Source organism: Pempheris klunzingeri, chromosome 23 (genome assembly GCF_042242105.1).
Source record: "Pempheris klunzingeri isolate RE-2024b chromosome 23, fPemKlu1.hap1, whole genome shotgun sequence".
Lineage (NCBI taxonomy): Eukaryota > Metazoa > Chordata > Actinopteri > Acropomatiformes > Pempheridae > Pempheris > Pempheris klunzingeri.
In genome coordinates, this window is record NC_092034.1 from 1,521,872 (window position 1) to 1,548,444 (window position 26,573).

The 26,573-nt window shown below is 41.9% G+C and overlaps 4 protein-coding genes across 7 annotated transcripts in view; 1 reads left to right on the forward strand and 3 right to left on the reverse strand.

The window, feature by feature from the left end:
* The window catches only part of LOC139222562 (butyrophilin subfamily 2 member A2-like), a 63,427-nt gene that overhangs the window by 12,994 nt on the left and 23,860 nt on the right, over positions 1-26,573 (reverse strand). The window lies entirely within an intron of this gene.
* On the forward strand, positions 209-11,090 carry LOC139222565 (Fc receptor-like protein 5). 4 transcript variants are annotated; one of them, XR_011585929.1, is made up of 6 exons: positions 209-254; positions 654-920; positions 1,015-1,260; positions 2,090-2,269; positions 2,892-3,011; positions 11,066-11,090. XR_011585929.1 is itself a non-coding variant. In XM_070854358.1 (5 exons), the coding sequence occupies exons 1-5, from the start codon at positions 224-226 to the stop codon at positions 2,948-2,950; spliced, it is 783 nt and encodes a 260-aa protein (XP_070710459.1). In that variant the 5' UTR covers positions 209-223; the 3' UTR covers positions 2,951-3,072. The 4 variants fall into 4 exon arrangements, 3 of the variants coding, with proteins under 3 accessions (XP_070710459.1, XP_070710460.1, XP_070710461.1); XM_070854358.1 differs by lacking the exon at positions 11,066-11,090 and having other exon boundaries at positions 2,892-3,072; XM_070854359.1 differs by lacking the exon at positions 11,066-11,090 and having other exon boundaries at positions 2,114-2,269; positions 2,892-3,072.
* LOC139222558 (butyrophilin subfamily 1 member A1-like) lies at positions 3,999-8,008 on the reverse strand. The gene is made up of 6 exons (XM_070854351.1): positions 7,910-8,008; positions 7,097-7,429; positions 6,487-6,825; positions 6,333-6,365; positions 5,102-5,386; positions 3,999-4,504 (listed from the first exon to the last, which is right to left on the reverse strand). The coding sequence occupies exons 1-6, from the start codon at positions 7,965-7,967 to the stop codon at positions 4,377-4,379; spliced, it is 1,176 nt and encodes a 391-aa protein (XP_070710452.1). The 5' UTR covers positions 7,968-8,008; the 3' UTR covers positions 3,999-4,376.
* Positions 10,182-26,433, reverse strand: LOC139223155 (butyrophilin subfamily 1 member A1-like). The gene is made up of 7 exons (XM_070855126.1): positions 26,355-26,433; positions 22,113-22,447; positions 19,524-19,532; positions 11,996-12,329; positions 11,706-11,726; positions 11,053-11,148; positions 10,182-10,321 (listed from the first exon to the last, which is right to left on the reverse strand). Exons 1-7 carry the CDS (start codon positions 26,410-26,412, stop codon positions 10,182-10,184), a joined length of 993 nt encoding a protein of 330 aa, XP_070711227.1. The 5' UTR covers positions 26,413-26,433.

The following is a 26,573-nucleotide window of genomic DNA, read 5'->3' on the forward strand; positions in this document are numbered from 1 at the left end:
AAACCCTAGTTGTAAACATTCTGATGTGTAAATGACTGGTAGGTATCAGATTATTTACACTGGTTGAATTAAAAGTTCTATTTTGTCTGAAAAGAAATTGAAAAGTGTTTTAAAGTGTTTCACACAAGCAGCCACTGTGAGACCCACTGTGAGGGGAAGTTTGTCAGAGAGGAAGTGGAGAGACGAGGTAGTCGGCCTGTCAGTCAGTCGGTGGTGGGACAGGATGCAGTTGACACCTTTCTGCCTGTTGCTGTGTGAGTACAAACCCAAAGTACTTCTTATTTACTGTGTAGATGATGACAGATGTTTTAGTGTCTTTTTGATTTCAAAAGTCACTGATTTCATTGAATTCCCCCTTTTTTTCTGCTTGCTTTGTCTTTTATAGTTAATTCTTGCCTCTCGTGTTTGTGCTTTCACACTTTTGTCCCGTTTTTGTTGCACATTTCACCCTTTCACACTTCTTCTACTTTCCCCCTGTTTTAATTTTTGTTTTCTTTTACATCATACGTTCACTTAACACTCTCATTTGTTTCTTCCTTCCTGTTATTTCTTTATACTTCTGTATTCACCTCCTTATTTTAATACGTCTACTGGCCATACGCACATGTCTGCTTCTTTCCGTCCTTCTAATCTTTTATTTCTTCTTCTCCCAGCCTGTCTTCGCGTCAGCCCTGACAGATCTCAGTTCTTCAGGTACAACTCCATCTCCCTGAGCTGCGAGGACCAGTTGAACTCCACCAGCTGGAAGGTGAAGAGGAAAACGCCGGAGGGCGGGGTCAGGCCCTGCGGCTCCGGCTGGGGCTTTGTCTCCTCGGGTTCCACCTGCATCATCAGAAGCACCTACCCAACCGACACGGGGGTGTACTGGTGTGAGTCCGAGGATGGAGAGATGAGCAACGGCGTCAACATCACCATCACTGGTACTGCAAGCAAAAAGTGGTGCCTCGATACGCTTAAAGCTGCACTTGATAAACCACAAAGTAGAGTAAAGGCTGTTTTCCTTCTGCTCTAAAGATCGTCGTGTGCTCCTGGAGACTCCCGCTCTCCCTGTGTCGGTGGGAGCTGCCGTGACTCTGCACTGTAAGGCCGAGACAAGCTCCCCCAACCACACCTTTAACTACTACAGAGACGGCCAGCACATCGGCAGCACCCCCACGGGAGAGCTGAGCATTCGCAGAGCTTCCAAAACTGATGAGGGACTCTACGAGTGTGGCATCACTGGAGGTGAAGAATCCAGGGGCAGCTGGCTGGCTGTTGATGGTGAGATCTGCAGCCGCTATATAACTGATGAAACATCCGTCAAACCTGTGGTTTTAGAGAGTGAAGGTGCAGTGTGGAGGATTTTGTGTTGGTTGCAGCCAAATGAACCCCCCTCGCCTCACCCCTTCTTTTCTAAGCGTGGGGGAGAACCTACAGTGGCTGACAAGGACTTACACTCCCTTTGTTTTTACTTCTGCTAGAAAATAATAATGATCCACAACACAAAATGGTATTCCCCTTCTTTCTTCTTCATTTTCCAACCAGTGCTGCCACTTAAACATCCAATTTTGTTTGTCCATTCTGGGCTACTGTTGAAACATGGCGGGGCCACTTGGTGGACTCAACCCCAGATGTAGATACAAAGAGCTCATTCGTAGCTCACAAATACATAATAGATTTTAGTTTCAGGTTATTTTAAAATACTGAAAACACAAGTTTACATTTTATACTCTAATAGATCTCCCTAAATCCTACAGACTGCACCTTTAAAAATAAAAAAGAAGCACCTATATTACCCACAATCCAACACAGCCAGTGATAATTCTGTTGGAGATGTGGGTGCGCTATGCTAGTAGCGGCTAATTTAGCCACTAGCCTAAAGCAAAGTTCACCTTCAACAGCGGCCGACCTCCTCACCTGCTGCAGTGATGTAGAAGTGCACGGTGACATCACAGGTGTGGCCACAGGTAAATCAGAGTGAGAGAGAGGAAGAAGTTCATGGACAGATAAATGTTCACAATGCAAGTTTCAAATATGCAGAAGTTGTTTTTGAGGAAGCAGATTGTGATTATTTCCATTGAAGCTCCACAGAGTTTGTTTGTCTTCACAGCTTCTCGTCTGCCTCCACCTCCAGCTCCATCTTCAGCTCCACCTCCAGCTCCATCTTCAGCTCCATCGGCAGCCTCCGGTTGGGCGTCTGTCTCCAGACTCATGTGTCACCTGGTGGTGGGAACCCCGTACCTGCTCTCCACCGTCCTGCTGGGACTCGTCTACAGAGACAGGAAGAGAGGTGATGCTCAGTGATCTCTCTCACATCAAAGTCAGAAGAACTCAAGACTTCAGTTTTCACTCAGTGATCACACCGGAGGCTTCATGCCAAATAAGAACCAGTGGAGTGGAACAAGAGAAGAGAATAGATTAGATCTTTATGGTCCACCATGGTGGAAGCACACTACAAACAGAGGCCAGTAGAACAAACACATGATCAGGGTCAGACCTCATCAGTCGGTCAGTGTTGACCCGAGGACTCTGGTTCTGTTTCTTCAGCACAGAGGGACGTCCTGCTGCCACACAGGAGGACGTGGGGGGAACGTAACGAGCTATGATATGTATTTTTAATAACATGTTTCTTTACGTAACATTTAAAACCTACAAACCTCTTTTCTGTGCTGTCGTCCGCCTCATTCATGACCTAAAAAAACAGGTTAACAGTTAAAGAAAAGTCAATAAAATGAAAAATAAGATTAAAATAAAGATAAAATATAAACGTATGAATTCAGAGAGACATTTCAAAAGCTAGCGTTCAAATAGAATCCTGCTTTTCTCACTTATTGATCAGCCATCAGACGTGTTAATCTGGTAAAACCTCCACCTGGTTGTTACTGATTATTGGCAGTAACTGTGTCTTTCAGCTCGGCCGGCGGCAGAGAGGAGAGGCAGCAACGACGTCATCATGGAAATAGTTGTGTAGTCCCACAGACTGGCCGCTAACGTGGCATCATGTGACCACCTGCACCTTTACCAGCGCTCAGGTGAAACGAATCTGGTGACAATCAGCACACACAAATTCAGATAATAAATAAAATAAAGAGACTTGAAGTCGTCTTTTTGGGGTTTGTTGCTTCATAGATCCTCTTCCTGTGTGTGGTTGAGGCTCACAGGTAATAATAGTCACATGACTACTTGTGTAGCGTCTTTCTGGTCGTTTCCACCACTCAAAGCACTTTAACACCTAGTTCACATTCACCCGTTCACGTGCTTTGCTTCTGGAGCGATCTTGGGATCAGTGTCTTTGCCCAAGGACTCCTAAGAATGTGACTGTGACTTCCTGCTTCCTCTGAGAATAGGAACAGAGCGCAGCCTTTATCCCGTCAGACCTCTGCCGACTAAAATGTGGCTACAGACGATGTCTTGTTCAGATCAGAGGAATGTGTAAGTGTATATTGATGGTGGATTTTACAGAGCGATGGATCTGAATAATACAGAGCTGTTAAACAGGGTGAGGAGGATGTGGGTGTTTGTGGTTTGGTTGTTTTTATGAAATCGTCGGAGGTGTAAGATTTCAGTCAGGCTGTCCATCTCATTTTTTCCATTTGACAAGTTACGTCTGTAGTTTCTCGGTTTTTACTCTTCCATGACACTTAAAGTGCTGCTGAAACCTTCATGTGGCTGTCGGTGATTTACTGAATCAGCGCTCTGCCTGCACAGGTCTGCTGTGGTCAAACTGGCTGCACTCAAACTGGGTCACTTTGATTTCACAGAAATGGAAATTAAAAGAAAACAAACAACATGAAGGCCAACGGTTGCACCATAAACATCACAAAATCTCTTCGAAACACATGAAAGCAAACAAGAAGACTTAATGTCATTCAATTCATTTGTATCTTGTAGTGAAAACCTGAAAACCTTTGGTGGTTATTTGTTGAGCTGTTTTGCTTTCTGTGGCTTTATAAACAAACATATTATTACAGAACTCACAACCTCCACAGGCAACATTAAAGCATTTTATTCAGTGTTTTTCGAACCAGATACACAGAAGTATTGTCAAGTATTGTACACACATTGTAAATACAATTTTGATGCACTTCTTGAGTCATTCTTTGCTCCACTACAATTATATATAAATATGTCTTTACTCCACTATGTTTAATATGCAATAAAGTAACTTTCCAGATTCAGAGTGAGAATCCATAATCATGATCATTTTTAATCAGTAGGGAATAAGGAAGACAGTATGTAAAGTAATATGCAAATGAAATGATCCCGACGTTTAGCAGCTGCCACATTAAAGTGATGAACACATGAATGCATCACTATTCTGCTGAATTTGTGCTTTTTATACTTTTGTACTTTTAACAAAGTCACATTTTACATGAATGACTTTTACTTTGCTTATTTCACATTTCACACAAAAGCTTTTTCCTTTTTGTCTTTTTATCTTCTATATTTTCAAGGCGAAGACTGTTCCTCTTCTGAATGCCTGCTGTGCTTTCACGTCCTCTCCTTATTCGTCTTGGACAGGCCCCTACGACACAGAACACGTTATTCGTCAGTGCTTTCCAAAACGGCTCATGTACATTTTCTCCACTCTGGTCAACATAAGTTAAAGTTTTCATAAAGAGTAAAATTGCTCCTTTAAAGCTCAGTGGAAGTTGTGGTTGAATGGCAGCCTTCAACGCAAACGCATGTTGAAGAGAAGAAGCATCTATCTGAGGTAACAAAGAAGCCAGAAGAGTGAGGGCCTCAATAGGAGAGATGGACGGCGGCGGAGCGATGACACTAGTTGTTATTGCCGATGACAAGCGCAGGTAGTGGAGACTCGGGAGTTCAGATTTAAAGTAAACTCTCCCTCCTCAGCAGCCGAGTGTGAAAACATATAAATACAGTATATACATAATAAACAGTCTAATCTAATGATCTGATCTAATTTGACCCACTTATGGAGCAGTATTTTATTGGTCTATGCTAAATGGCAAAGGAAAGGTTCGCAGTTTTTTAAGTACGTCCTCAAGCACTACTTACAAACCTGAAAAACCTGTTACACTGTGCGTACAGACACTTGACTACTGTTTAGGACATAAATCATCTTTTTAAAAGGGGAAAATGAGAATTTGTGACTTACTTGTCTGTCCATATTTCTTCCATAAAAGGACACCGATGACACCACCGATGACACCACCGATGACAGCACCGATGACAGCACCGCTGACACCACCGATGACACCACCGATGACACCACCGATGACAGCACCGATGACACCACCGCTGACACCACCGCTGACACCACCGATGACAGCACCGATGACACCACCGATGACAGCACCGATGACAGCACCGATGACACCACCGATGACACCACCGATGACACCACCGATGACAGCACCAGTGACAGAGTTCCCCTGGTCTCCTGAAAGAATAAAGGAAAGATTAGTTCACAGAGGGCCTCCAAGATAACAGCTTCTACCCCACAGCTGTCATTGCCCTAAATAACAACAACACAACCTGAACAATACAAAACACCAAAATACAACCAACCAAAGAAATGTGAACCTATTTATATTTTTGTATATATTTTCTTACATATATTCTTTTTCTTTTGCACTATTCTGTATTTTGCACCTTCCGTTGTTTGCACTGTCCATGAGAGCTGCTGTTTCTCATTTAAATTTCGTTGTGCTTCTTGCACAATGACAATAAAGGAATTCTGATTCTGATTCTGATAACATCCATCCATCCATCTTCTCCTGCTCAGGGCCACAGTGCACACTTTGTTAGAGTCTCTTTCAGTGGACAACATTTCTACCATTTAGAATAGAAAAGATCCTGAGATATCAGAGCAATCAGCCCTCAGAGAAAAATACTGAACAACGTATTGAAATGATCAGATATTTGTTCATTTGTTTGAGTAAATATTCAAACCTTTAACCACTAATGTTATTGCATTTAAAGCTGATGTGTTGAACAGCTGCTTTCTTACACATCCAGCAGCGACATGATCATTAACTTAGAGTCGGGTTTGTGTCGCCCGGTAATCTGAAACCAATATTCTCTCTTTTAGCTCTATTTTTGGTCTCCACCACCTCCTGAGGGAAATATCTGTAGCTCTGTAGATGCTAAATGCTCCACTGTGTCTGTCTGCTCTGAGTTTTTACCTCTTTCTCTCTGAAAACGGCCACTCTGAACAAATTAAACAACGATTAAACAACGAACGAAGGACGACTGACAGGAGACACACCTGCATGGACTGGATGATGAAATGAAATCCAATATGAAAATATGTAATTAAAGTCAGACCCACAGAAGCAGTAGCTGTTGATACTGAGGATATAAATAAATACAAATATATAACTTACCATCAGTCTGATCTCCTTTGCTGTGTCTGTCCACTGTTGGTTAAAATGTAATCATGTAAATTGTTAAAATGCTTTCAACAAGTTATAAATATTCTGTATAGTGTTTTCTCGTCATGTCATATAATTTCAATATGCATTAATTAGCAGCACTCACCATTGAGGGTAACGTAGTCTTGCCTGACTTGACTTTGCAGTTTGGGAACAAAGCAGGTGTACTTTCCAGCATCCTCTTCAGTTACATCGGTCAGTTTGAGAGAAATGTTCCCTTTCTCCATTTCATGATGGAACAGAGATGTTCTGTGTTTGAAGTTCTGGTCCTGATCCTCTAGATGGTCCTCCCTGCTTCGATAGGTGTGCACATGTTTGGTACCTCGTTTCCACTCCACCGTTCGAGTCGTCACATCATATGGGGGCTCCAGGTGACACGGCAGAATGGCGTCATCACCCACGGATACTGTGATCGTCTCACTAGAGCCGATCACCACAGACTCCCCTGGATAAAACAAGGATGGCTGAGAAAACTGCAGCAAAGTTTCTAAATGAAGTGCAGATTTTAACAGAATTTCCAGACAATCATTCTTGTGCATTTCCATCCAACAACGTTCACGGAGATCAAGATCAGGGATGTATAATAAGAAAATTCATGAGCACAGAAGCTAAAAACATTTGCTTACATCCATATTCTGCAGCTAGTAGCACTTATAAGTATTTAATTAGAATACTTCAGTCAGTCGATGCCTTTTCTAAAACACAGGCTGACTTACCAACAACTAGTTGGATGGAAGCTTCCTTCTGGACTGAGGGAAGGACACACTGGTACTCTCCTGCATCAGAGACTTTCACACCAAAGATTTTCATGGAGACGTTTCCTGTCATCAGTTCATCCATAAACAGTCTCGTTCGTAAATAATAAGACGGATTCTGATGCTCAAACATCAGTCGTCCATCTTGGTGGACGTGGATGTACTTTGGGTCCAAACCAGGTTTGGTCCACAACACTGTCCAGGAATCAGCATTGACGGGAGGTTCAAGGTGACATGGTAGAATGACATCATCACCAATCTGGGCTACGATTGGTTGATGTGAACAAATCAACTCTGACTCCGCTGCAGGGAAACGACAGAACAATTAAGAAGCAGAAGCCAGAAGTTATTCTGGTAACAATAATAATAACGCTTTGCTTTAAAACTGGTTCTTATCTTCTTATCTGTTCATGTGACAGTGAAACACTTGAGTCTCAGTTGAGCCACTGATCGCCATCTTTGTCGGATCAGCTCAGCAGGAAGCTCTAAGTGAAGCGTAGACAACTTTTCTAAACAGGCGTAAAACTGAGACAGCCTGACATTTAAACATTTAATAAAGTAATGATACTTTGGTCCTGAAGCGTAATGAGGGATTATAACCTTCACTTTATTGATCATTTATGGCAGACGGACTTTCACCTGAACGAGTGCATTTTTTAAAAAGCGCGTTTCAGACTGTTCAACAGTGGAGTGGCTCCAGAGAGAGGAGGGTCTGAACTACATGGAGGTTTGACTACCTGGTCAGGACACCTGGACACAGACAGAAAGACGTACCTGTGCTGCTCAGAGCAGAGACAGAAGAGAAGACGAGAAGCAGGAATATCAGCTCCATCACAGACAAACCACAGACAGATGATCCCTCAGGGAGAGTTCCACTCAAAATGGAGACTTACACACTTTTTACTTTACTTTCACTTGTGGCATTCAGGAAGTAACAGTTGTCCCAAAGGATTTACTGGACCAATTCCAACACTTTTTATACCTACCAGCCATTTAGACACCAAATGATGTCAAAGTTTTTGTATTATTTTTGTATTTTATTATTATATTTGGTTTCATTGATTAGCTCTTATTAAACTTGTATTATACTGTAAATGAGTTGCAGCTCCTGGATCAAGCCAGTAGATGGTGATCAGACACCTGAACAGATCATTTCCTCTTGTGTTAGTGTCAGACTTGATTCATTTAAAGGAACCAGCTGGTTGGACATTAACTGCTGTGAAGTTCTTGTTAGTTCAAATCAAATGTGTACAATCATACAGTTTTATACAGTATCCATGCAGGAAGGACAAAGAGAACTCTGTTTACTGACTTCTTCTCTGTCTTAAAGTAAAGTTTATGGATTGTTGTGGTGGAACAACAGGGAAGGTGGACGTGCACGGGGAGAAAAGTGGTGAACAACCAGGGAAATGAAATGGAGTGAAAAGAGGAGGTTTGAGCTGGCAGCTGATTGTCTGTTCATCTGTTGCTGCTGGAAAATGGCCAGACACGAGTCAAACCTCACCAAACTTGGCACACAGACACACGAGGAGGCGTAAAGTGACGGCTCAACGGCGCCCCCTACATTACTTCAACAAAGCAGCACCTGTGCTACCTTTGACTTACATTTAAAGAATTTAGAGACCCACAAAAAAGTATGTTCAGTGAAAAACAAGCTCTGACCTGCCAGAATCAACTTCCTGTTTCACTCTAAGGATCTCAGGTGTCTCCCTCTGACAGCTCAGCTCACCTGGCTGCAGGTAAACTAAACCTGCACATACGTGGAGGGTCCAGGCCCTGATGTGGCGTTCAAAGACAGTCAGGGTCTGTCCCTTGTACCTGTAGAGACACAGACTGTAGGCTGCTATCGGCTCTAATAACAGCACCTGAACAGGTCACCTCCCCCTCTGCCAGTGTCAGACTATTCCAGAGTCACTCATTCAAAGTAAAATACAATAAAACGCAAAAATAAAAATATAAATAAATGAATTCAAAGAATGCATGAATAAAAATAAATGTAATAATGCTACAACAATAATGATAATAATAATAGTTTATATAAAAATGCATAATAAAAGTGCAGCATCTGTTCAAGCAGATTTAAAAAAATAAAGATTTGACGACCGTATTTTAAACTTAGAGCTTTTAAACGTTGGCTCTCTGTTGACTTCTGTGGCTAAAATACACAATAAATCTCTCCAAGGGTCAAACTCACAGTGAACAGAGACTCCCTTCATGTTCTGCTGAGCAAACAACAAACTAGTAGCATCGAAACTAAAATGAGCTTTTGTTTTTCTCATGATTTGACTTTTTAGGGACCTGAAAGCAAATGCAGTAAACCACAGATCTGATTATTCAACGAGGGAGGAAGCATTGGGCTCAATAACTGGGAGACAAATTCAAGTTCATTTATTTTCATTAAACAATCAGCACACATCTCAGCCTCTTAGTATCCAGATGCTTCACAGTTTCATTGTCACATTTCAGCTTTCAAAACCCTGCCGACCCCCCGAGTGAGGCTGTGAATCTCAGGGTGACAGAGAGGAACGATGGCATCATGTTGGCTTTTCAAACAGATGCTGTAAAGTGCTTCACGTGGTGCTAAAAACCAGATAAAACCCTGCCATGATGATTCTGTCTGCATAGTAAAGCGTCTGTGTGATCGGCCGCCTGCTGCTGGTTCTCGCCTGTGATTGGTTCCCTGGAGGACGGCGCTCATCAGACTGTGTGTCGTGACTTACCTGAGGGTTTAGTTTGTGTTGTGCTGCAGGTAAATGCTGCTGTGTTCATAGTGACTAGTTAACTTAACTCAGCACGTGTTAACTTGTAGAGATCAGTCACCGTTTTCATTCAGCTGCTCCTCGAACATTTGTTTAAAAAAGCATACAAAAATACTCCCACACACAGATACTGTCAATTACACACATTTCTTTTCTTTTTTTTTTAAATATCTTTGGATGGAATAAGTATAATTTCCAGGCTTTCATTTACAAATGATGTCAAACATTCTGTCATTATGATCTTCACACCTGGCAGCTACACCAGGGAAAAGAAAGAGGAGTCATGCTCAGGTGGTGGCGTCGTCTCTTCCCGTGGTGTTCAGAGGTATTGCCTCCTGATTGGTCCCCTGATCGCTCTCGTGATTGGTCCTGTGATTGGTGTCCTGATTGGTCCCCTGATAGCCCCCTGCATCTCTCTCTCTTTGTCCTGCACACAAACGTACATGACACAAAACAGGTTATTTGGCAGAGCCTTGACCACTCTGATCAACTGAACTGTGTTCTGCAAGGAAAAATGACTGTTTCTGTCAATAGAGTCTGGGACCTTTGAAGAGAGCAACATAACGGCTAGTTAAACAAAAAAGATCTTTGATCCTCTGACAGGCTCAGAGTGTTATTCTAAGTGTGTGACAGCATCATGGAAAGGATCCCTACAGAGAGAGACCTGGAAGATCCTTTTGCTTTAACCACAAACAGCACACACACCAGACTACATTCACTAAAACAGGGATTTTAGAGAACAGGACACAGGAGTTTAGTTTATATTACAAAGGATCTGAACACACACCCTTTAACACACCAAAGCTACAAAATAACATAAACAAACCAACTCATCAGTCAACAGCAGACCAGCAACTGACTGTGGAAAATGACTGCTTTTGTCAATGGAGTCTGGCGGCTTTGAAGGCAGCAATAGAACAGCTGTTTGTGGTTGATTAACAGTCTGAGCCTGCCAGTGGCAAAAACAAGCACTTTTAGTGGACCTACTTTCTTCACGATGAAGACAGATGCCAAAACTTTTTGTATCTAACTACCGGTGAGTTTGAACCCAAGATAAACAGCGGATTTCTCCTTTAAAGGATGGGTTTAGTTTAGTTCAAGCACTAGTGACAAACCTGAAAAACCTGTTGGGAAAATGAGAAGAAATTTGTGACTTACTCCTCCATAAAAGGCCACCGATGACAATGACAATGACAATGAGACCACCGATGACAGCACCGATGACAGCACCAGAGTCAGAGTTCTCCTGGTGTCCTGAAAGAATAAAGGAAAGATCAGTTCTTCACAGGGGGCCTCCAAGATAACATCCATCCATCCATCTTCTCCTGCTCAGGGCCACAGTGCACACTTTGTTAGAGTCTCTTTCAGTGGACAACATTTCTACCATTTAGAATAGAAGAGATCCTGAGATATCAGAGCAATCAGCCCTCAGAGAAAAATACTGAACAACATATTGAAATGATCAGATATTTGTTCATTTGTTTGAGTAAATATTCAAACCTTTAACCACTAATGTTATTGCATTTAAAGCTGATGTGTTGAACAGCTGCTTTCTTACACATCCAGCAGCGACATGATCATTAACTTAGAGTCAGGTTTGTGTCGCCTGCTAATCTGAAACCAATATTCTCTCTTTTAGCTCTATTTTTGGTCTCCACCACCTCCTGAGGGAAATATCTGTAGCTCTGTAGATGCTAAATGCTCCACTGTGTCTGTCTGCTCTGAGTTTTTACCTCTTTCTCTCTGAAAACGGCCACTCTGAACAAATTAAACAACGACGACTGACAGGAGCTACACCTGCATGGACTTACCGTCATCCTTTGGTTCTGAGTCTGTGGAACAAAATGAAATCCAATATGAAAATATGTAATTAAAGTCAGACCCACAGAAGCAGTAGCTGTTGATACTGAGGATATAAATAAATACAAATATATAACTTACCATCAGTCTGATTTCCTTTGCTGTGTCTGTCCACTGTTACTGTGATTTAAAATGTAATCATGTAAATTGTTAAAATGCTTTCAACAAGTTATAAATATTCTGTATAGTGTTTGCTCCTCATGTCATATAATTTCAATATGCATTAATTAGCAGCACTCACCATTGAGGGTAACGTAGTCTTGCTTGACTTGACTTTGCAGTTTGGGAACAAGGCAGGTGTACTTTCCAGCATCCTCTTCAGTTACATCGGTCAGTTTGAGAGAAATGTTCCCTTTCTCCATTTCATGATGGAACAGAGATGTTCTGTGTTTGAAGTTCTGGTCCTGATCGTCTAGATGGTCCTCCCTGCTTCGATAGGTGTGCACATGTTTGGTACCTTGTTTCCACTCCACCGTTAGAGTCGTCACATCAAATGGGGGCTCCAGGTGACACGGCAGAATGGCGTCATCACCCACGGATACTGTGATTGGCTGATGTGAGCCGATCACCTCAGACTCCCCTGGATAAACAAACATTGAATTCAGACCTCCTGTTGCAGAATCACTGAACATGAAACAGCTGCTCCAGCTGCTGAGTTTTGCCTCGGACACAAACAATTCAATGCAATTCAAAAAACTCTATTTGTCCCCAGGGGGCAATTAAAAGGCACAAAGAGCAGGCAGTGCAACAACGACAAAAAACCACAGCAGCAGACTGACAACAGGCACGAAGAATAGAAATAGCTGTAGTTCAGGGCAAAGCAGGAACGTCACCATGTGGTGAACCTGGTTCTCGTCTTTTTATCTGTTCATATGTCAATGAAACAGTTGAGTCTCTGTTGAGTCACTGATCTCCAGCTTTGTCGAAGCTGCTCAACAGGATCGGCTCTTAAAGAACAATGTGAAACATTTATCTAAGTGTTGCTTAGACAACCTTTCTAAATCAGGCTGCACTCACACTGCAAAGGCAGTTATCTTATCTTATCTTATCTTATCTTATCTTATCTTATCTTATCTTATCTTATCTTATCTTATCTTATCTTGTCTTCTCTTGTCTTGTCTTGTCTTGTCTTATTGTTGAGTGAAAACAACAAACTGACCTGATGTCTACACACTCATCACGGTGTCATCAGACTCAGTACAAGTTGTGTTTTCTGCTCTGAAATCAGTTTCTTTGATCAGACTCCAGATATTTCTTGTTCTTCGTTGTGTCCTTTAAGCTTTTCAGACAGTCAGAGAGACATTTTCTTCTAGAATCTATCTTCTAAATCACGTGCTGATTCAGTCTGACTGTGTTTCAGACCAAAAAGATAAAAGCACCAGATTCACACAAAGTGAGCTGAGGTGTTTTTATCACCTGATCTCTCAGGTGTGACGCACTCATACACAGTCATGTGCACTGAAACAGCCCGACAGTTAAGCATATCCTCATCTCTGTGTGATTTACTAAAGTAATTATACTTTGGTTTATAATCTCAGCCCTTCACTAATTATCATTTATGGCAGACGGACTTTCACCTGAACTGACTAAAGTTTTCTCTGTTTAAAAGGTGAGTGGCTCCAGAGAGAGGAGGGTCTGAACTACACGGAGGTTTGACTACCTGGTCAGGACACCTGGACACAGACAGAAAGACGTACCTGTGCTGTTCTGAGCAGAGACAGAAGAGAAGACGAGAAGCAGGAATATCAGCTCCATCACAGACAAACCACAGACAGATGATCCCTCAGGGACAGTTCCACTCAGAATGGCAACTTACACACTTTTTACTTTACTTTCACTTTCTGTCACTCAGGAAGCAACAGTTATCCCAAAGGATTTACTGGACCAATTCCAACACTTTTTATACCTACCAGCCATTTAGACACCAAATGATGTCAAAGTTTTTGTTGTTTGTATAAGTATTATATTTGGTTTCATTGATTAGCTCTTATTAAACTTGTATTATACTGTAAATGAGTTGCAGCTCCTGGATCAAGCCAGTAGATGGTGATCAGACACCTGAACAGATCATTTCCTCTTGTGTTAGTGTCAGACTTGATTCATTTAAAGGAACCAGCTGGTTGGACATTAACTGCTGTGAAGTTCTTGTAACTTCAAATCAAATGTGTACAATCATACAGTTTTATACAGTATCCATGCAGGAAGGACAAAGAGAACTCTGTTTACTGACTTCTTCTCTGTCTTAAAGTAAAGTTTATGGATTGTTGTGGTGGAACAACAGGGAAGGTGGACGTGCACGGGGAGAAAATTGGTGAACAACCAGGGAAATGAAATGGAGTGAAAAGAGGAGGTTTGAGCTGGCAGCCTGCAACCTGCACATACGTGGAGGGTCCAGGCCCTGATGTGGCGTTCAAAGACAGTCAGGGTCTGTCCCTTGTACCTGTAGAGACACAGACTGTAGGCTGCTATCGGCTCTAATAACAGCACCTGAACAGGTCACCTCCCCCTCTGCCAGTGTCAGACTATTCCAGAGTCACTCATTCAAAGTAAAATACAATAAAACGCAAAAATAAAAATATAAATAAATGAATTCAAAGAATGCATGAATAAAACTGAAACGTCTCTATTTTGTGTCCATGAAGATTCTCATTCATCCAGGTCATCATGCTTCTGAGGTCTAAGAAAAGTCAACTGGACTGCTTGAAGGAAACAGGAAGACGTTTCGCCTCTCATCCGAAAGGCTTCTTCAGTTCTGACTGGCAATTGGGGAGATGAGAAATTTATGCTCCTGCTGGAACCAAAATTTGAGGGGCTGTCGTTAGTAGTGAATGGCTGTCGTTGATAGTGAATGGCTGTCGTTGATAGTGAATGGCTGTCGTTGATAGTGAATGGCTGTCGTTGATAGTGAATGGCTGTCGTTGATAGTGAATGGCTGTCGTTAGTAGTGAATGGCTGTCGTTGATAGTAAATGGCTGTCGTTGATAGTGAAGGGCTGTCGTTGATAGTAAATGGCTGTCGTTGATAGTAAATGGCTGTCGTTGATAGTAAATGGCTGTCGTTGATAGTGAATGGCTGTCGTTAGTAGTGAATGGCTGTTGTAAGTAGTTGAATGGCTGTCGTTGATAGTGAATGGCTGTCGTTGATAGTGAATGGCTGTCGTTGATAGTGAATGGCTGTCGTTAGTAGTGAATGGCTGTCGTTGATAGTGAATGGCTGTCTTTAGTAGTAGTGGGAGTCGTTGCAGTCTTGTGTCGTTCGAGTCGTTAGCTATTCGTGGGCCATTAAGTCATTGCTCGTCATGTGAGTCGCTAGGAGGTCACGTCTACAGGTGAAAATGGTTCTTCATCACCCAAGTGTGAATGGGTGTTTACCTGTTTGGGAAGAGAGCTCAATACAGAGTTGTATGTGGGGGAGAGATTGTGCCTAAGACCGCCTCCTCTGTTTAGGTTGTTAAGGTTGTTCTCGCCCAGGGGTCTGCAACCTTAACTGCTCAAAGAGCCGTTTGGTCCCGTTTCTTACAGAAAAGAAAACACAGGGAGCCGCAAAACTCTTCTGACTTTCAAAATGAAGATAACACTTTGCTCTCTGTTGACTTCTGTGGCTAAAATACACAATAAATCTCTCCAAGGGTCAAACTCACAGTGAACAGAGACTCCCTTCATGTTCTGCTGAGCAAACAACAAACTAGTAGCATCGAAACTAAAATGAGCTTTTGTTTTTTTGTCATGTCTCGTCGTGTGTGTTAAGTTGTCTATGTTCACTTGTGTCTAGTCTTGTCTCCCACTTCCTGTTTTATTTTGAAACCCTAAACTCTCCTCTCGTTTGACTTCCTGCCCTTGTGTGTTTCCCACCTGTGTAATTATCTGCCTCGCCCTGATTGGTTCCACCTGTTTACCTCATGTATAAATAGTCTGCGTCCTTCGTCTTGTTATGTCTCAGTGTTCAGAGCTCCTGTATTCAAGTTAAGTCTTTTGTTTCCATGTTCCATGCTGTATGTATTGTTTGTCTTTGTGAAGTAAAGAGTGTCACCTGTCCGAAAGTCTCTGTGGTCGTGCATTTGAGTCCATCTGGTTTCTGAGCCTAGCCCTAATATTTTTCACAGATCTGATAATTCAACGAGGGAGGAAGCATTGGGCTCAATAACTGGGAGACAAATTCAAGTTCATTTATTTTCATTAAACAATCAGCACACATCTCAGCCTCTTAGTATCCAGATGCTTCACAGTTTCATTGTCACATTTCAGCTTTCAAAACCCTGCCGTGATGATTCTGTCTGCATAGTAAAGCGTCTGTGTGATCGGCCGCCTGCTGCTGGTTCTCGCCTGTGATTGGTTCCCTGGAGGACGGCGCTCATCGGACTGTGTGTTGTGACTTACCTGAGGGTTTAGTTTGTGTTGTGCTGCAGGTAAATGCTGCTGTGTTCATAGTGACTAGTTAACTTAACTCAGCACGTGTTAACTTGTAGAGATCAGTCACCGTTTTCATTCAGCTGCTCCTCGAACATTTGTTTAAAAAAGCATACAAAAATACTCCCACACACAGATACTGTCAATTACACACATTTCTTTTTTTTCTTTTTAAAATATCTTTGGATGGAATAAGTATCATTTCCAGGCCTCTATTTACAAAGATATTCACAACTGGCAGCTACACCAGGGAAAAGAAAGAGGAGTCATGCTCAGGTAGTGGCGTCGTCTCTTCTCGTGGTGTTCAGAGGTTTTGCCTCCTGATTGCCGTCCTAATTGCCGTCCCGATTGCCCCTAGTCCTGCACACAAACGTACATGAAACAAAACAGGTTATTTGGCAGAGCCTTGACCACTCTGATCAACTGAACTGTGTTCTGCAAGGAAAAATTACTGTTTCTGTCAATAGAGTCTGGGACCTTTGAAGAGAGCAACATAACGGCTAGTTAAACAAAAAAGGTCTTTGATCCACTGACAGGCTCAGAGTGTTATTCTAAGTGTGTGACAGCATCATGGAAAGGATCCCTACAGAGAGAGACCTGGAAGATCCTTTTGGTTTTGGTCTGGTTTTAAGAGAAATAGGGCCCAGTTCTAAAACAGCGTATTTCTCCTTTAAAAGATGGGTTTAGTTTAGTTCAAGCACTAGTGACAAACCTGAAAAACCTATTGGGAAAATGAGAAGAGAAGAAATTTGTGACTTACTCGTTTGTCCATATATCTTCCATAAAAGGACACAGATGACAATGACAATGACGCCACGAATGCCAATGACAATGCCAATGAGAGCACCGATGACACCACCGATGACACCACCGATGACACCGCAGATGACACCACCAATGACAGAAACAGTGAAAGCACCAGCGACAGAGTTCCCCTGGTCTCCTGAAAGAATAAAGATTAGTTCTTCACAGTGGTCCTCCAAGATAACATGATGGAGGAACACAATTTTTCAACACACTTTCCTCCAGGAGTATCAACGCACGAAGTTGCTCTTTGGTTTCCACTTTCTGAGATGTGCACCATGTATTAAACAGAATTTCATTCTCACTGGCAAATTCTACAAATGTCTGTTTCTCCACCTTACGACAACCTCTGAAACGCTGCCTGTAGGCCTCTGGGACCAGCTCATAGGCACGCAAGATGGCTGCTTTAACAATTTCATAATCAGAATTTTGTGTTAGCGTTAACGAAGAATAGACATCCTGTGCTTTACCTGTTAGGACACATTACAACAATAATGTCCAGACATCTTTAAGCCACTCAAAGGTAGTAGCTACCTGCTCAAAATGGGAGAAATATTTCTCCACCTCCTTCTCAGAGAAATGAGGAACTAAACTTATGTTCCTTCCGACATCAAAACGATGTGCGCCCAAAGAGGTATCAATCAATCAATCAATCTTTATTTACATAGCGCCAATTCACAACAGTGATTCAGGAATTCAAAATGAAGGATTCAAGAATTCCCACATGAGCAGCATCAGATATTATATTATATTGAGCAACAATGGAGGAAGAACTCCCCTTTAACAGGAAGAAACCTCGAACAGACCCAGGATCAATGTGGGCGGCTTCTGTAGGGGTCTGTGTTGGGTGGAGGTTGGACAGAGAGAGAGAGAAAGAGGGAGAGAGAGAGACAGAGAGAGAGAGAGAGAGACAGACAGAGAGAGAGAGAAAGAGGGAGAGAGAGAGAGAGAGAGACAGACAGAGAGAGAGAGAGAGAGAGAGAGAGAAAGAGGGAGAGAGACAGACAGAGAGAGAGAGACAGAGAGAGAGAGAGAGAGAGAGAGAGACAGAGAGAGAGAGAGAGAGAGAGAAAGAGGGAGAGACAGAGAGAGAGAGAGAGACAGACAGACATAGAGAGAGAGAGAGACAGAGAGAGAGAGAGAAAGAGGGAGAGAGACAGACAGAGAGAGAGAGAGACAGAGGGAGAGAGACAGACAGAGAGAGAGAGAGACAGACAACACAAACAGCAACCAATGTACTAACAGTGACTACAGCACTGACAATAGGAGTGAGACTAAAAGATTAGCAGTATGGTGATATTGGAAAATGTGACAAGTGCCCGACAATCTGCAGCAGTGATTCATGAAGCCAAAGAACCACTGCAGCAGGACCAGGACCAGGATCCACTCGAACCAGAGAACCACAGCAGGAGAACCAGGACCAGGATCCACAGGAACCAGAGAACCACAGCAGGAGAACCAGGACCAGGATCCACAGGAACCAGAGAGATGAGAAAGCACAGAAAGGCTCCGGGGAAGATACCAAATTAGTAAAAGACATTAAGCGGATATGAAACATAATGATGGAGAGGCAGAGGAGGAGAGAGGATAGAGAGGAGCTCAGTGCACCATAGGAGTCCCCATCTGAGTCTGAGTCTATAGCAGCATAATTAGGGGCTGGTCTAAGGCCTGATCCAGCCCTTAACTATATGCCTTGTCAAAAAGGAAGGTTTTTAGTCTACTCTTAAATGTAGAGAGGGTGTCTGCCCCCCGAACCCAGACTGGAAGGAGGTTCCACAGGAGAGGAGCCTGATAGCTGAAGGCTCTGCCTCCTGAACTACTTTTGGAGACTTTGGGAACCACCAGTAGACCTGCATTCTGGGAGCGCAGTGCTCTAGTGGGGTAGTACGGTACTATGAGCTCTTTAAGATATGATGGGGCCTGACCCTTAAGAGCCTTGTAAGTGAGGAGAAGGATTTTAAACTCTATTCTAGATTTTACTGGAAGCCAGTGAAGAGAAGCCAGTACAGGAGAAATGTGGTCTCTTCTTTTAGTTCTCGTCAGAACACGAGCAGCAGCGTTCTGGACCAACTGGAGAGTCTTTAAGGACTTATTGGGGCAGCCTGATAATAATGAGTTACAATAGTCCAACCTAGAAGTGACAAATGCATGGACCAATTTTTCTGCATCATCAGTGGATATGATGGACTTGATTTTAGCAATATTACATAGATGGAAGAAGGCAGTTCTAGAAATCTGTTTAATGTGGGAGTTAAAGGACAAATCTTGATCAAAGATTCCTCACAGTGGAGCTGGAGGCCAGATTAATGCCGTCCAGGGTTAGTATGTTATTAGAAAAGTTGTCTCTGAGGTGTTTGGGGCAGAGCAGAATAACTTCAGTTTTATCTGAGTTTAGCAGCAGAAAGTTGCTGCTCATTTAGGACTTTATGTCCTTAAGGCAGACTTGCCTTTCTATCTAACTAATCCTCGAATAGTCTTCGTTGGCTTTCCCAGGCACGCCAGGGGCCACCCCAGGGTTACCGCACAAAGAAACAATAAAGTGGTGATGGTCTGTCCAACACCCAGAGACTAACTTAACCAGGCAGCTCAGAAAAGAAAATATAGCTCATGTGGGGACATAAGCATGACCCTCCCAACTAATCAATTAAAACTAACAAACAGCCAACCAAGCACTAGTGACAAACCTGAAAAACCTGTTGGGAAAATGAGAAGAGAAGAAATTTGTGACTTACTCATTTGTCCATATTTATTCCACAAATGGACAATTAGGCCTGCAGCACCGATGACAGTGACAGCACTGATGACACCACCGCTGCCACCACTGATGACACCACCGATGACAGCACTGATGACACCACCGATGACACCACCGATGACACCACTGATGACAACACCGATGACAATGAGAGCACCGATGACAATGACAATGACAATGACAGAAACAGTGAAAGCACCAGCGACAGACTTCCCCATGTCTCCTGAAAGAATAAAGGAAAGATCAGTTCTTCACAGAGGGCCTCCAAGATAACATCCATCCATCCATCTTCTCCTAGCTGTTGATAATAAGGATATAAATAAATACAAATACAAAACTTAGGATCAGTCTCATTTCCTTTGCTGTGTCTGTCCACTGTTAGATGACAGATGCCAAAACTTTTTGTACCTACCTACCAGTCAGTTTGAACCCAAGATAAAAGAAATAGGACCCAGTTCTAAAACAGGGGATTTCTCCTTTAAAGGATGGGTTTAGTTTAGTTCAAGCACTAGTGACAAACCTGAAAAACCTGTTGGGAAAATTAAAAGAAAAGAAATTTGTGACTTACTCGTCTGTTCATAGTTCTTCCTTAAAAGATCATCTATGACAGCAGCGATGACACCACCGATGACACCATCAGCGTCAGAGTTCTCCTGGTGTCCTGAAAGAATAAAGGAAAGATTAGTTCTTCACAGGGAGCCTCCAAGATAACATCCATCCATCCATCTTCTCCTGCTCAGGGCCACAGTGCACACTTTGTTAGAGTCTCTTTCAGTGGACAACATTTCTACCATTTAGAATAGAAGAGATCCTGAGATATCAGAGCAATCAGCCCTCAGAGAAAAATACTGAACAACATATTGAAATGATCAGATATTTGTTTGAGTAAATATTCAAACCTTTAACCTGTAACGTTATTGCATTTAAAGCTGATGTGTTGAACAGCTGCTTTCTTTCACATCCAGCAGCGACATGATCATTAACTTAGAGTCGGGTTTGTGTCGCCTGGTAATCTGAAACCAATATTCTCTCTTTTAGCTCTATTTTTGGTCTCCACCACCTCCTGAGGGAAATATCTGTAGCTCTGTAGATGCTAAATGCTCCACTGTGTCTGTCTGCTGTGAGTTTTTACCTCTTTTTCTCTGAAAACGACCACACTGAACAAATTAAACAACGATTAAACAACGAACGAAGGACGAATGACAGGAGCTACACCTGCATGGACCACAGAAGCAGTAGCTGTTGATAATGAGGATATAAATAAATACAAATATATAACTTACCACGACCATCATTCTCATTTCCTTTGCTGTGTCTTTCCACTGTTAGATGACAGATGCCAAAACTTTTTGAACCTACCTACCAGTCAGTTTGAAGCCAAGATAAGAGAAATAGGGCCCAGTTCTAAAACAGCGGATTTCTCCTTTAAAGGATGGGTTTAGTTTAGTTCAAGCACTAGTGACAAACCTGAAAAACCTGTTGGGAAAATGAGAAGAAATTTGTGACTTACTAATTTGTCCATATTTCTTCCTTGAAAGATCATCGATGACAATGAGACCACCGATGACACCACCGATGACACCACCAATGACACCCCCGATGACAGCACTGATGACAGCACCAGCGACAGAGTTCCCCTGGTGTCCTGAAATGATCAGATATTTGTTCATGTATTTGAGTAAATATTCAAACCTTTAACGACTAACGTTATTGCATTTAAAGCTGAATCTGAAATCAATATTCTCTCTTTTAGCTCTATTTTTGGTCTCCACTACCTCCTGAGGGAAATATCTGTAGCTCTGTAGATGCTAAATGCTCCACTGTGTCCGTCTGTTGTGAGTTTTACCTCTTTTTTTTCTGAAAACGACCACGCTAAACAAATTAAACAACGATTAAACACCATCTTGTAGGAACGAAGGACGACTGACAGGAGCTAAACCTGCATGGACTTACCATCATCCTTTGGTCCTGAGTCTGTCAGCAGTAGCTGTTCATAATGAGGATATAAATAAATACAAATATTACCACAACCATCAGTCTGATCTCCTTTGCTGTGTCTGTCCACTGTGACTGTGATTTAAAATGTAATCATGTAAATTGTTAAAATGCTTGGCTGAGAAAACTGCAGCAAAGTTTCTAAATGAAGTGCAGATTTTAACAGAATTTCCAGACAATCATTCTTCTGCATTTCCATCCAACAACGTTCACGGAGATCAAGATCAGGGATGTATAATAAGAACTGGATTTTGGACTCAAAGAAAATTCATGAGCACAGAAGCTAAAAACATTTGCTTACATCCATATTCTGCAGCTAGTAGCACTTATAAGTATTTAATTAGAATACTTCAGTCAGTCGATGCCTTTTCTAAAACACAGGCTGACTTTCCAACAACTAGTTGTATGGAAGCTTCCTTCTGGACTGAGGGAAGGACACACTGGTACTCTCCTGCATCAGAGACTTTCACACCAAAGATTTTCATGGAGACGTTTCCAGTCATCAGTTCATCCATAAACAGTCTTGTGCGTGAATAATAAGACGGATTCTGACGCTCAAACATCAGTCGTCCATCTTGGTGGACGTGGATGTACTTTGGGTCCAAACCAGGTTTGGTCCACAACACTGTCCAGGAATCAGCATTGACGGGAGGTTCAAGGTGACATGGTAGAATGACATCATCACCAATCTGGGCTACGATTGGTTGACGTGAACAAATCAACTCTGACTCCGCTGCAGGGAAACGACAGAACAAGCAAGAAGCAGAAGCCAGAAGTTATTCTGGTAACAATGATAAACACATGGTGAACGCTTTGCGACCGCAGCAGTTTGCTTAGGTTTAGGCAGTAAAACTACGTGGTTCGGTCTAGGTACTAAACTACTTGGTTAGGTTTAGGCAGTAAAACTACGTGGTTCGGTCTAGGTACTAAACTACTTGGTTAGGTTTAGGCAGTAAAACTACGTGGTTAGGTTTAGGCACTTAACTACTTTGTTAGGTTTAGGCAGTAAAACTACGTGGTTAGGTCTAGGCAGTAAAACTACGTGGTTAGGTCTAGGCACTAAACTACTTGGTTAGGTTTAGGCAGTAGAACTACTTGGTTAGGTCTAGGCACTAAACTACTTGGTTAGGGTTAGGCAGTAAAACTACTTGGTTAGGTCTAGGCACTAAACTACTTGATAAGGTTTAGGCAGTAAAACTACGTGGTTAGGTCTAGGCACTAAACTACTTGATAAGGTTTAGGCAGTAAAACTACTTGGTTAGGTCTAGGCACTAAACTACTTGATAAGGTTTAGGCAGTAAAACTACTTGGTTAGGTCTAGGCACTAAACTACTTGGTTAGGTTTAGGCAGTAAAACTATTTGGTTCAGTCTAGGCACTAAACTACTTGATAAGGTTTAGGCAGTAAAACTACTTGGTTAGGTCTAGGCACTAAACTACTTGATAAGGTTTAGGCAGTAAAACTACTTGGTTAGGTCTAGGCACTAAACTACTTGCTTAGGTTTAGGCAGTAAAACTATTTGGTTCAGTCTAGGCACTAAACTACTTGATAAGGTTTAGGCAGTAAAACTACTTGGTTAGGTCTAGGCACTAAACTACTTGGTTAGGTTTAGGCAGTAAAACTACGTGGTTCAGTCTAGGTACTAAACTACTTGATAAGGTTTAGGCAGTAAAACTACGTGGTTCAGTCTAGGTACTAAACTACTTGGTTAGGTTTAGGCACTAAACTACTTGGTTAGGTTTAGGCACTAAACTACTTGGTTAGGTTTAGGCAGTAAAACTACTTGGTTAGGTTTAGGCACTAAACTACTTGGTTAGGTTTAGGCAGTAAAACTACGTGGTTAGGTTTTGGAAAAGATGATGGTTTGGTTTAAAGAGTCAACATTGACTTTCAGTTTTAGAAGAGACAGGAAACCTGCTCTCCTGGGCTGAAAAGTCTTGTGTTTGATTCATCCAACCACCTTTGGCAGCTGTGCTACTTTCCCTTTGGCTAAAAACATAGTTTTCTTAATTTTTGATTGGGTGGGCAAGATGGACGTTTGGGTCTGCAAAGCCCACCTCTGCTCATAACCACCGGCCTTGCTGCCCATCCTGGGAGAGCAATCACTCCTCTGTTGCTCTTCCTGAGGTTTCTTACATTTTTGCCCCAGTAAAAGGTTTTCTTCAGGAGTATTTTTTCTTAATTGAATTGTGGATTTACGGACAGAGGGTGTTATAAAGTCCTCTGAGGCAAACTGTGATTTGTGATGTCAAGCTGTATAAACATTATATAAATACAATTGACCCGACATGAACTCACAAACACGTTTGCAGGACTAAAAACTCTTAACTGCATGTGATGATGATGATGATGATGATGATGGCTACATCAGCAGAGAATTTGGGGATGCCATATGATCAAACATCTGCCCCCCAGCTAGCTGTGTTTACAACTAACTAAAAAGGAGAAAGAAACTGAAAGCTGAACAGGAGACAGTGGGGAATACCCAAGAACATTTACTCAAGTACTGTACAATTTTGAGGTCCTCCATTTGAGTATCTTAATTTTGTGCCTCTAAAATACATACATATACATCTACAATACAAACATATACACCTCTATATAATTGTACTTTTTACTGCACTAAGACAACTGTTCAAATCACCCAGTATTTCACAAAAAATGCAAAGCTTAAAGGAAAGTCTGAAAAATGAGTCCCCCTATTATCCTTGTGATTAACTTGACTCCTCTTAATGTTTAACATCTCTATATATACGATAGACGTAATGTTTTATCTTCATATTTAATGATTTTTACTGATTTAATTGGTGAGAACTCAGTAAACCAAAAATTGACCTGATATGTTTTCAATGTCTTGAACATAATTTGTCAGCATCAGTGTTCTTGGGGGTCAATTTGACCCTGTTTGGGCTTTATAAAACACATCAGAAATATGAACATTTTACACAGATTTGTTTAGGTTGTTTTGGGTGGTATTTAACCTCTTACTGCCTGACGTTATTTACAATTATATTAAAAATTATGAATACATGAATAAATGATTTGTGGACAGCATGGTGGTGCTGTGGTTAGCACTCTTGCCTCACAGCAAGAGGGTTCGAATCCCGGTTTGAACTCGGGGTCTTTCTGTGTGGAGTTTGCATGTTCCCCCCATGCTAGCGTGGGTTCTCTCTGGGTACTCCAGCTTCCTCCCACAATCCAAAGACATGCACATTAGGTTAATTGGTAACTCTAAATTGAGTGTGAGAGTGAAAGGTTGTCTGTCTGTCTGTCTGTCTGTGTGTCTATATGTGGCCCTGCGATTGGCTGGCGACCAGTTCAGGGTGAACCCGCCTCTCACCCAAAGTCAGCTGGGATAGGCTCCAGCTCCCCCCGCGACTCTGATAAGCGGTATAGAAAATGGATGGATGGCTAAATGATTTGTGTTTTTGTGGAGATTGTTAATTTGAATATAGCATAGCATAGAATAGCACAATATAATAATAGTATAATATGATATATGTATATACGCATAGAATATATATACGTGTGTGTGTGTGTGTGTGTGTGTGTGTGTGTGTGTGAGAGAGAGAGAGAGAGTATATATATGCATCTGTGTATATATAATGTATACATAGAATATGCATCAAGCATCAGTGGGATACAGAGGCCACCTCAGCTGCATCAAGACCGGAAGAGGTTTGAGGCGAATTTATGACAACAGTCAACAAGGGGTTAAAAACTCATGCAGTTTCGTCTTCCAAAAGCTTCCCTGTTCATTTGGTTCATTGGTTGTCTGAGGCTGAGGACAACAATCAAGTCAGACATGACTGTACAGGCCAGACGGTGAAACACTCTGAAATGCTGAACATTTCAAACCAGGGATGGCGAAGACTGCGTGAGACACTCACAGCAATATGGGAAGTTAATACATATACACATATATATCCACACATATGTCACATATAACCAGATATCAGTCACTTCACTGCAGGATAATTACTTTTACTTTGATACTGCAAGTACATTTTACTTAATAAAGAATCATTTTAATGCAGCACTTTACTTATAACAGAGTATTGTGGCATTGTGTGTGTGTAGTGTTGAAGGTTCAAACAATCCCCATGGCGGAAAACCCCGGTTAGGCCAGTTGGACCAGTTTAAAACCAACAGTTAGTTTTGAATATGAAATATTTCTTTAAAAGTCATTTGATTCTCTGTCTTCAGTTTCTCTAAATACAATAACATCATTTTATTCCATTAGTTAGAATATGATCCTGTTGACGACAGAAAGAAAATAAATTAAATTTAAACTAATTTAATGCATCTGGCACTTAAAACACACACACACACACACATACCTGTGGGCTGAGGTGTTTTTATCACCTGATCTCTCAGGTGTGACGCACTCATACACAGTCATGTGCACTGAAACGGCCCGACAGTTAAGCATATCCTCATCTCTGTGTGATTTACTAAAGTAATTATACTTTGGTTTATAATCTCAGCCCTTCACTTCAATTATCATTTATCTTCATCATCATTCACCTGAACGAGTGAATTTTTTTAAAAAGCACGTTTCAGACTAAAGTTTTCTCTGTTTAAAAGTTAGAGGTTTGACTACCTGGTCAGGACACCTGGACACGGACAGAAAGACGTACCTGTGCTGCTCAGAGCAGAGACAGAAGAGAAGACGAGAAGCAGGAATATCAGCTCCATCACAGACAAACCACAGACAGATGATCCCTCTGGGAGAGTTCCACTCAAAATGGAGACTTACAGACTTTTTAATTTCACTTTCTGTCACTCAGTAAGGAAAAGATTCCTGACAGAGAGGATCCAGGTCTCTCTCTGTAGGGATCCTTTCTATGATGCTGCCA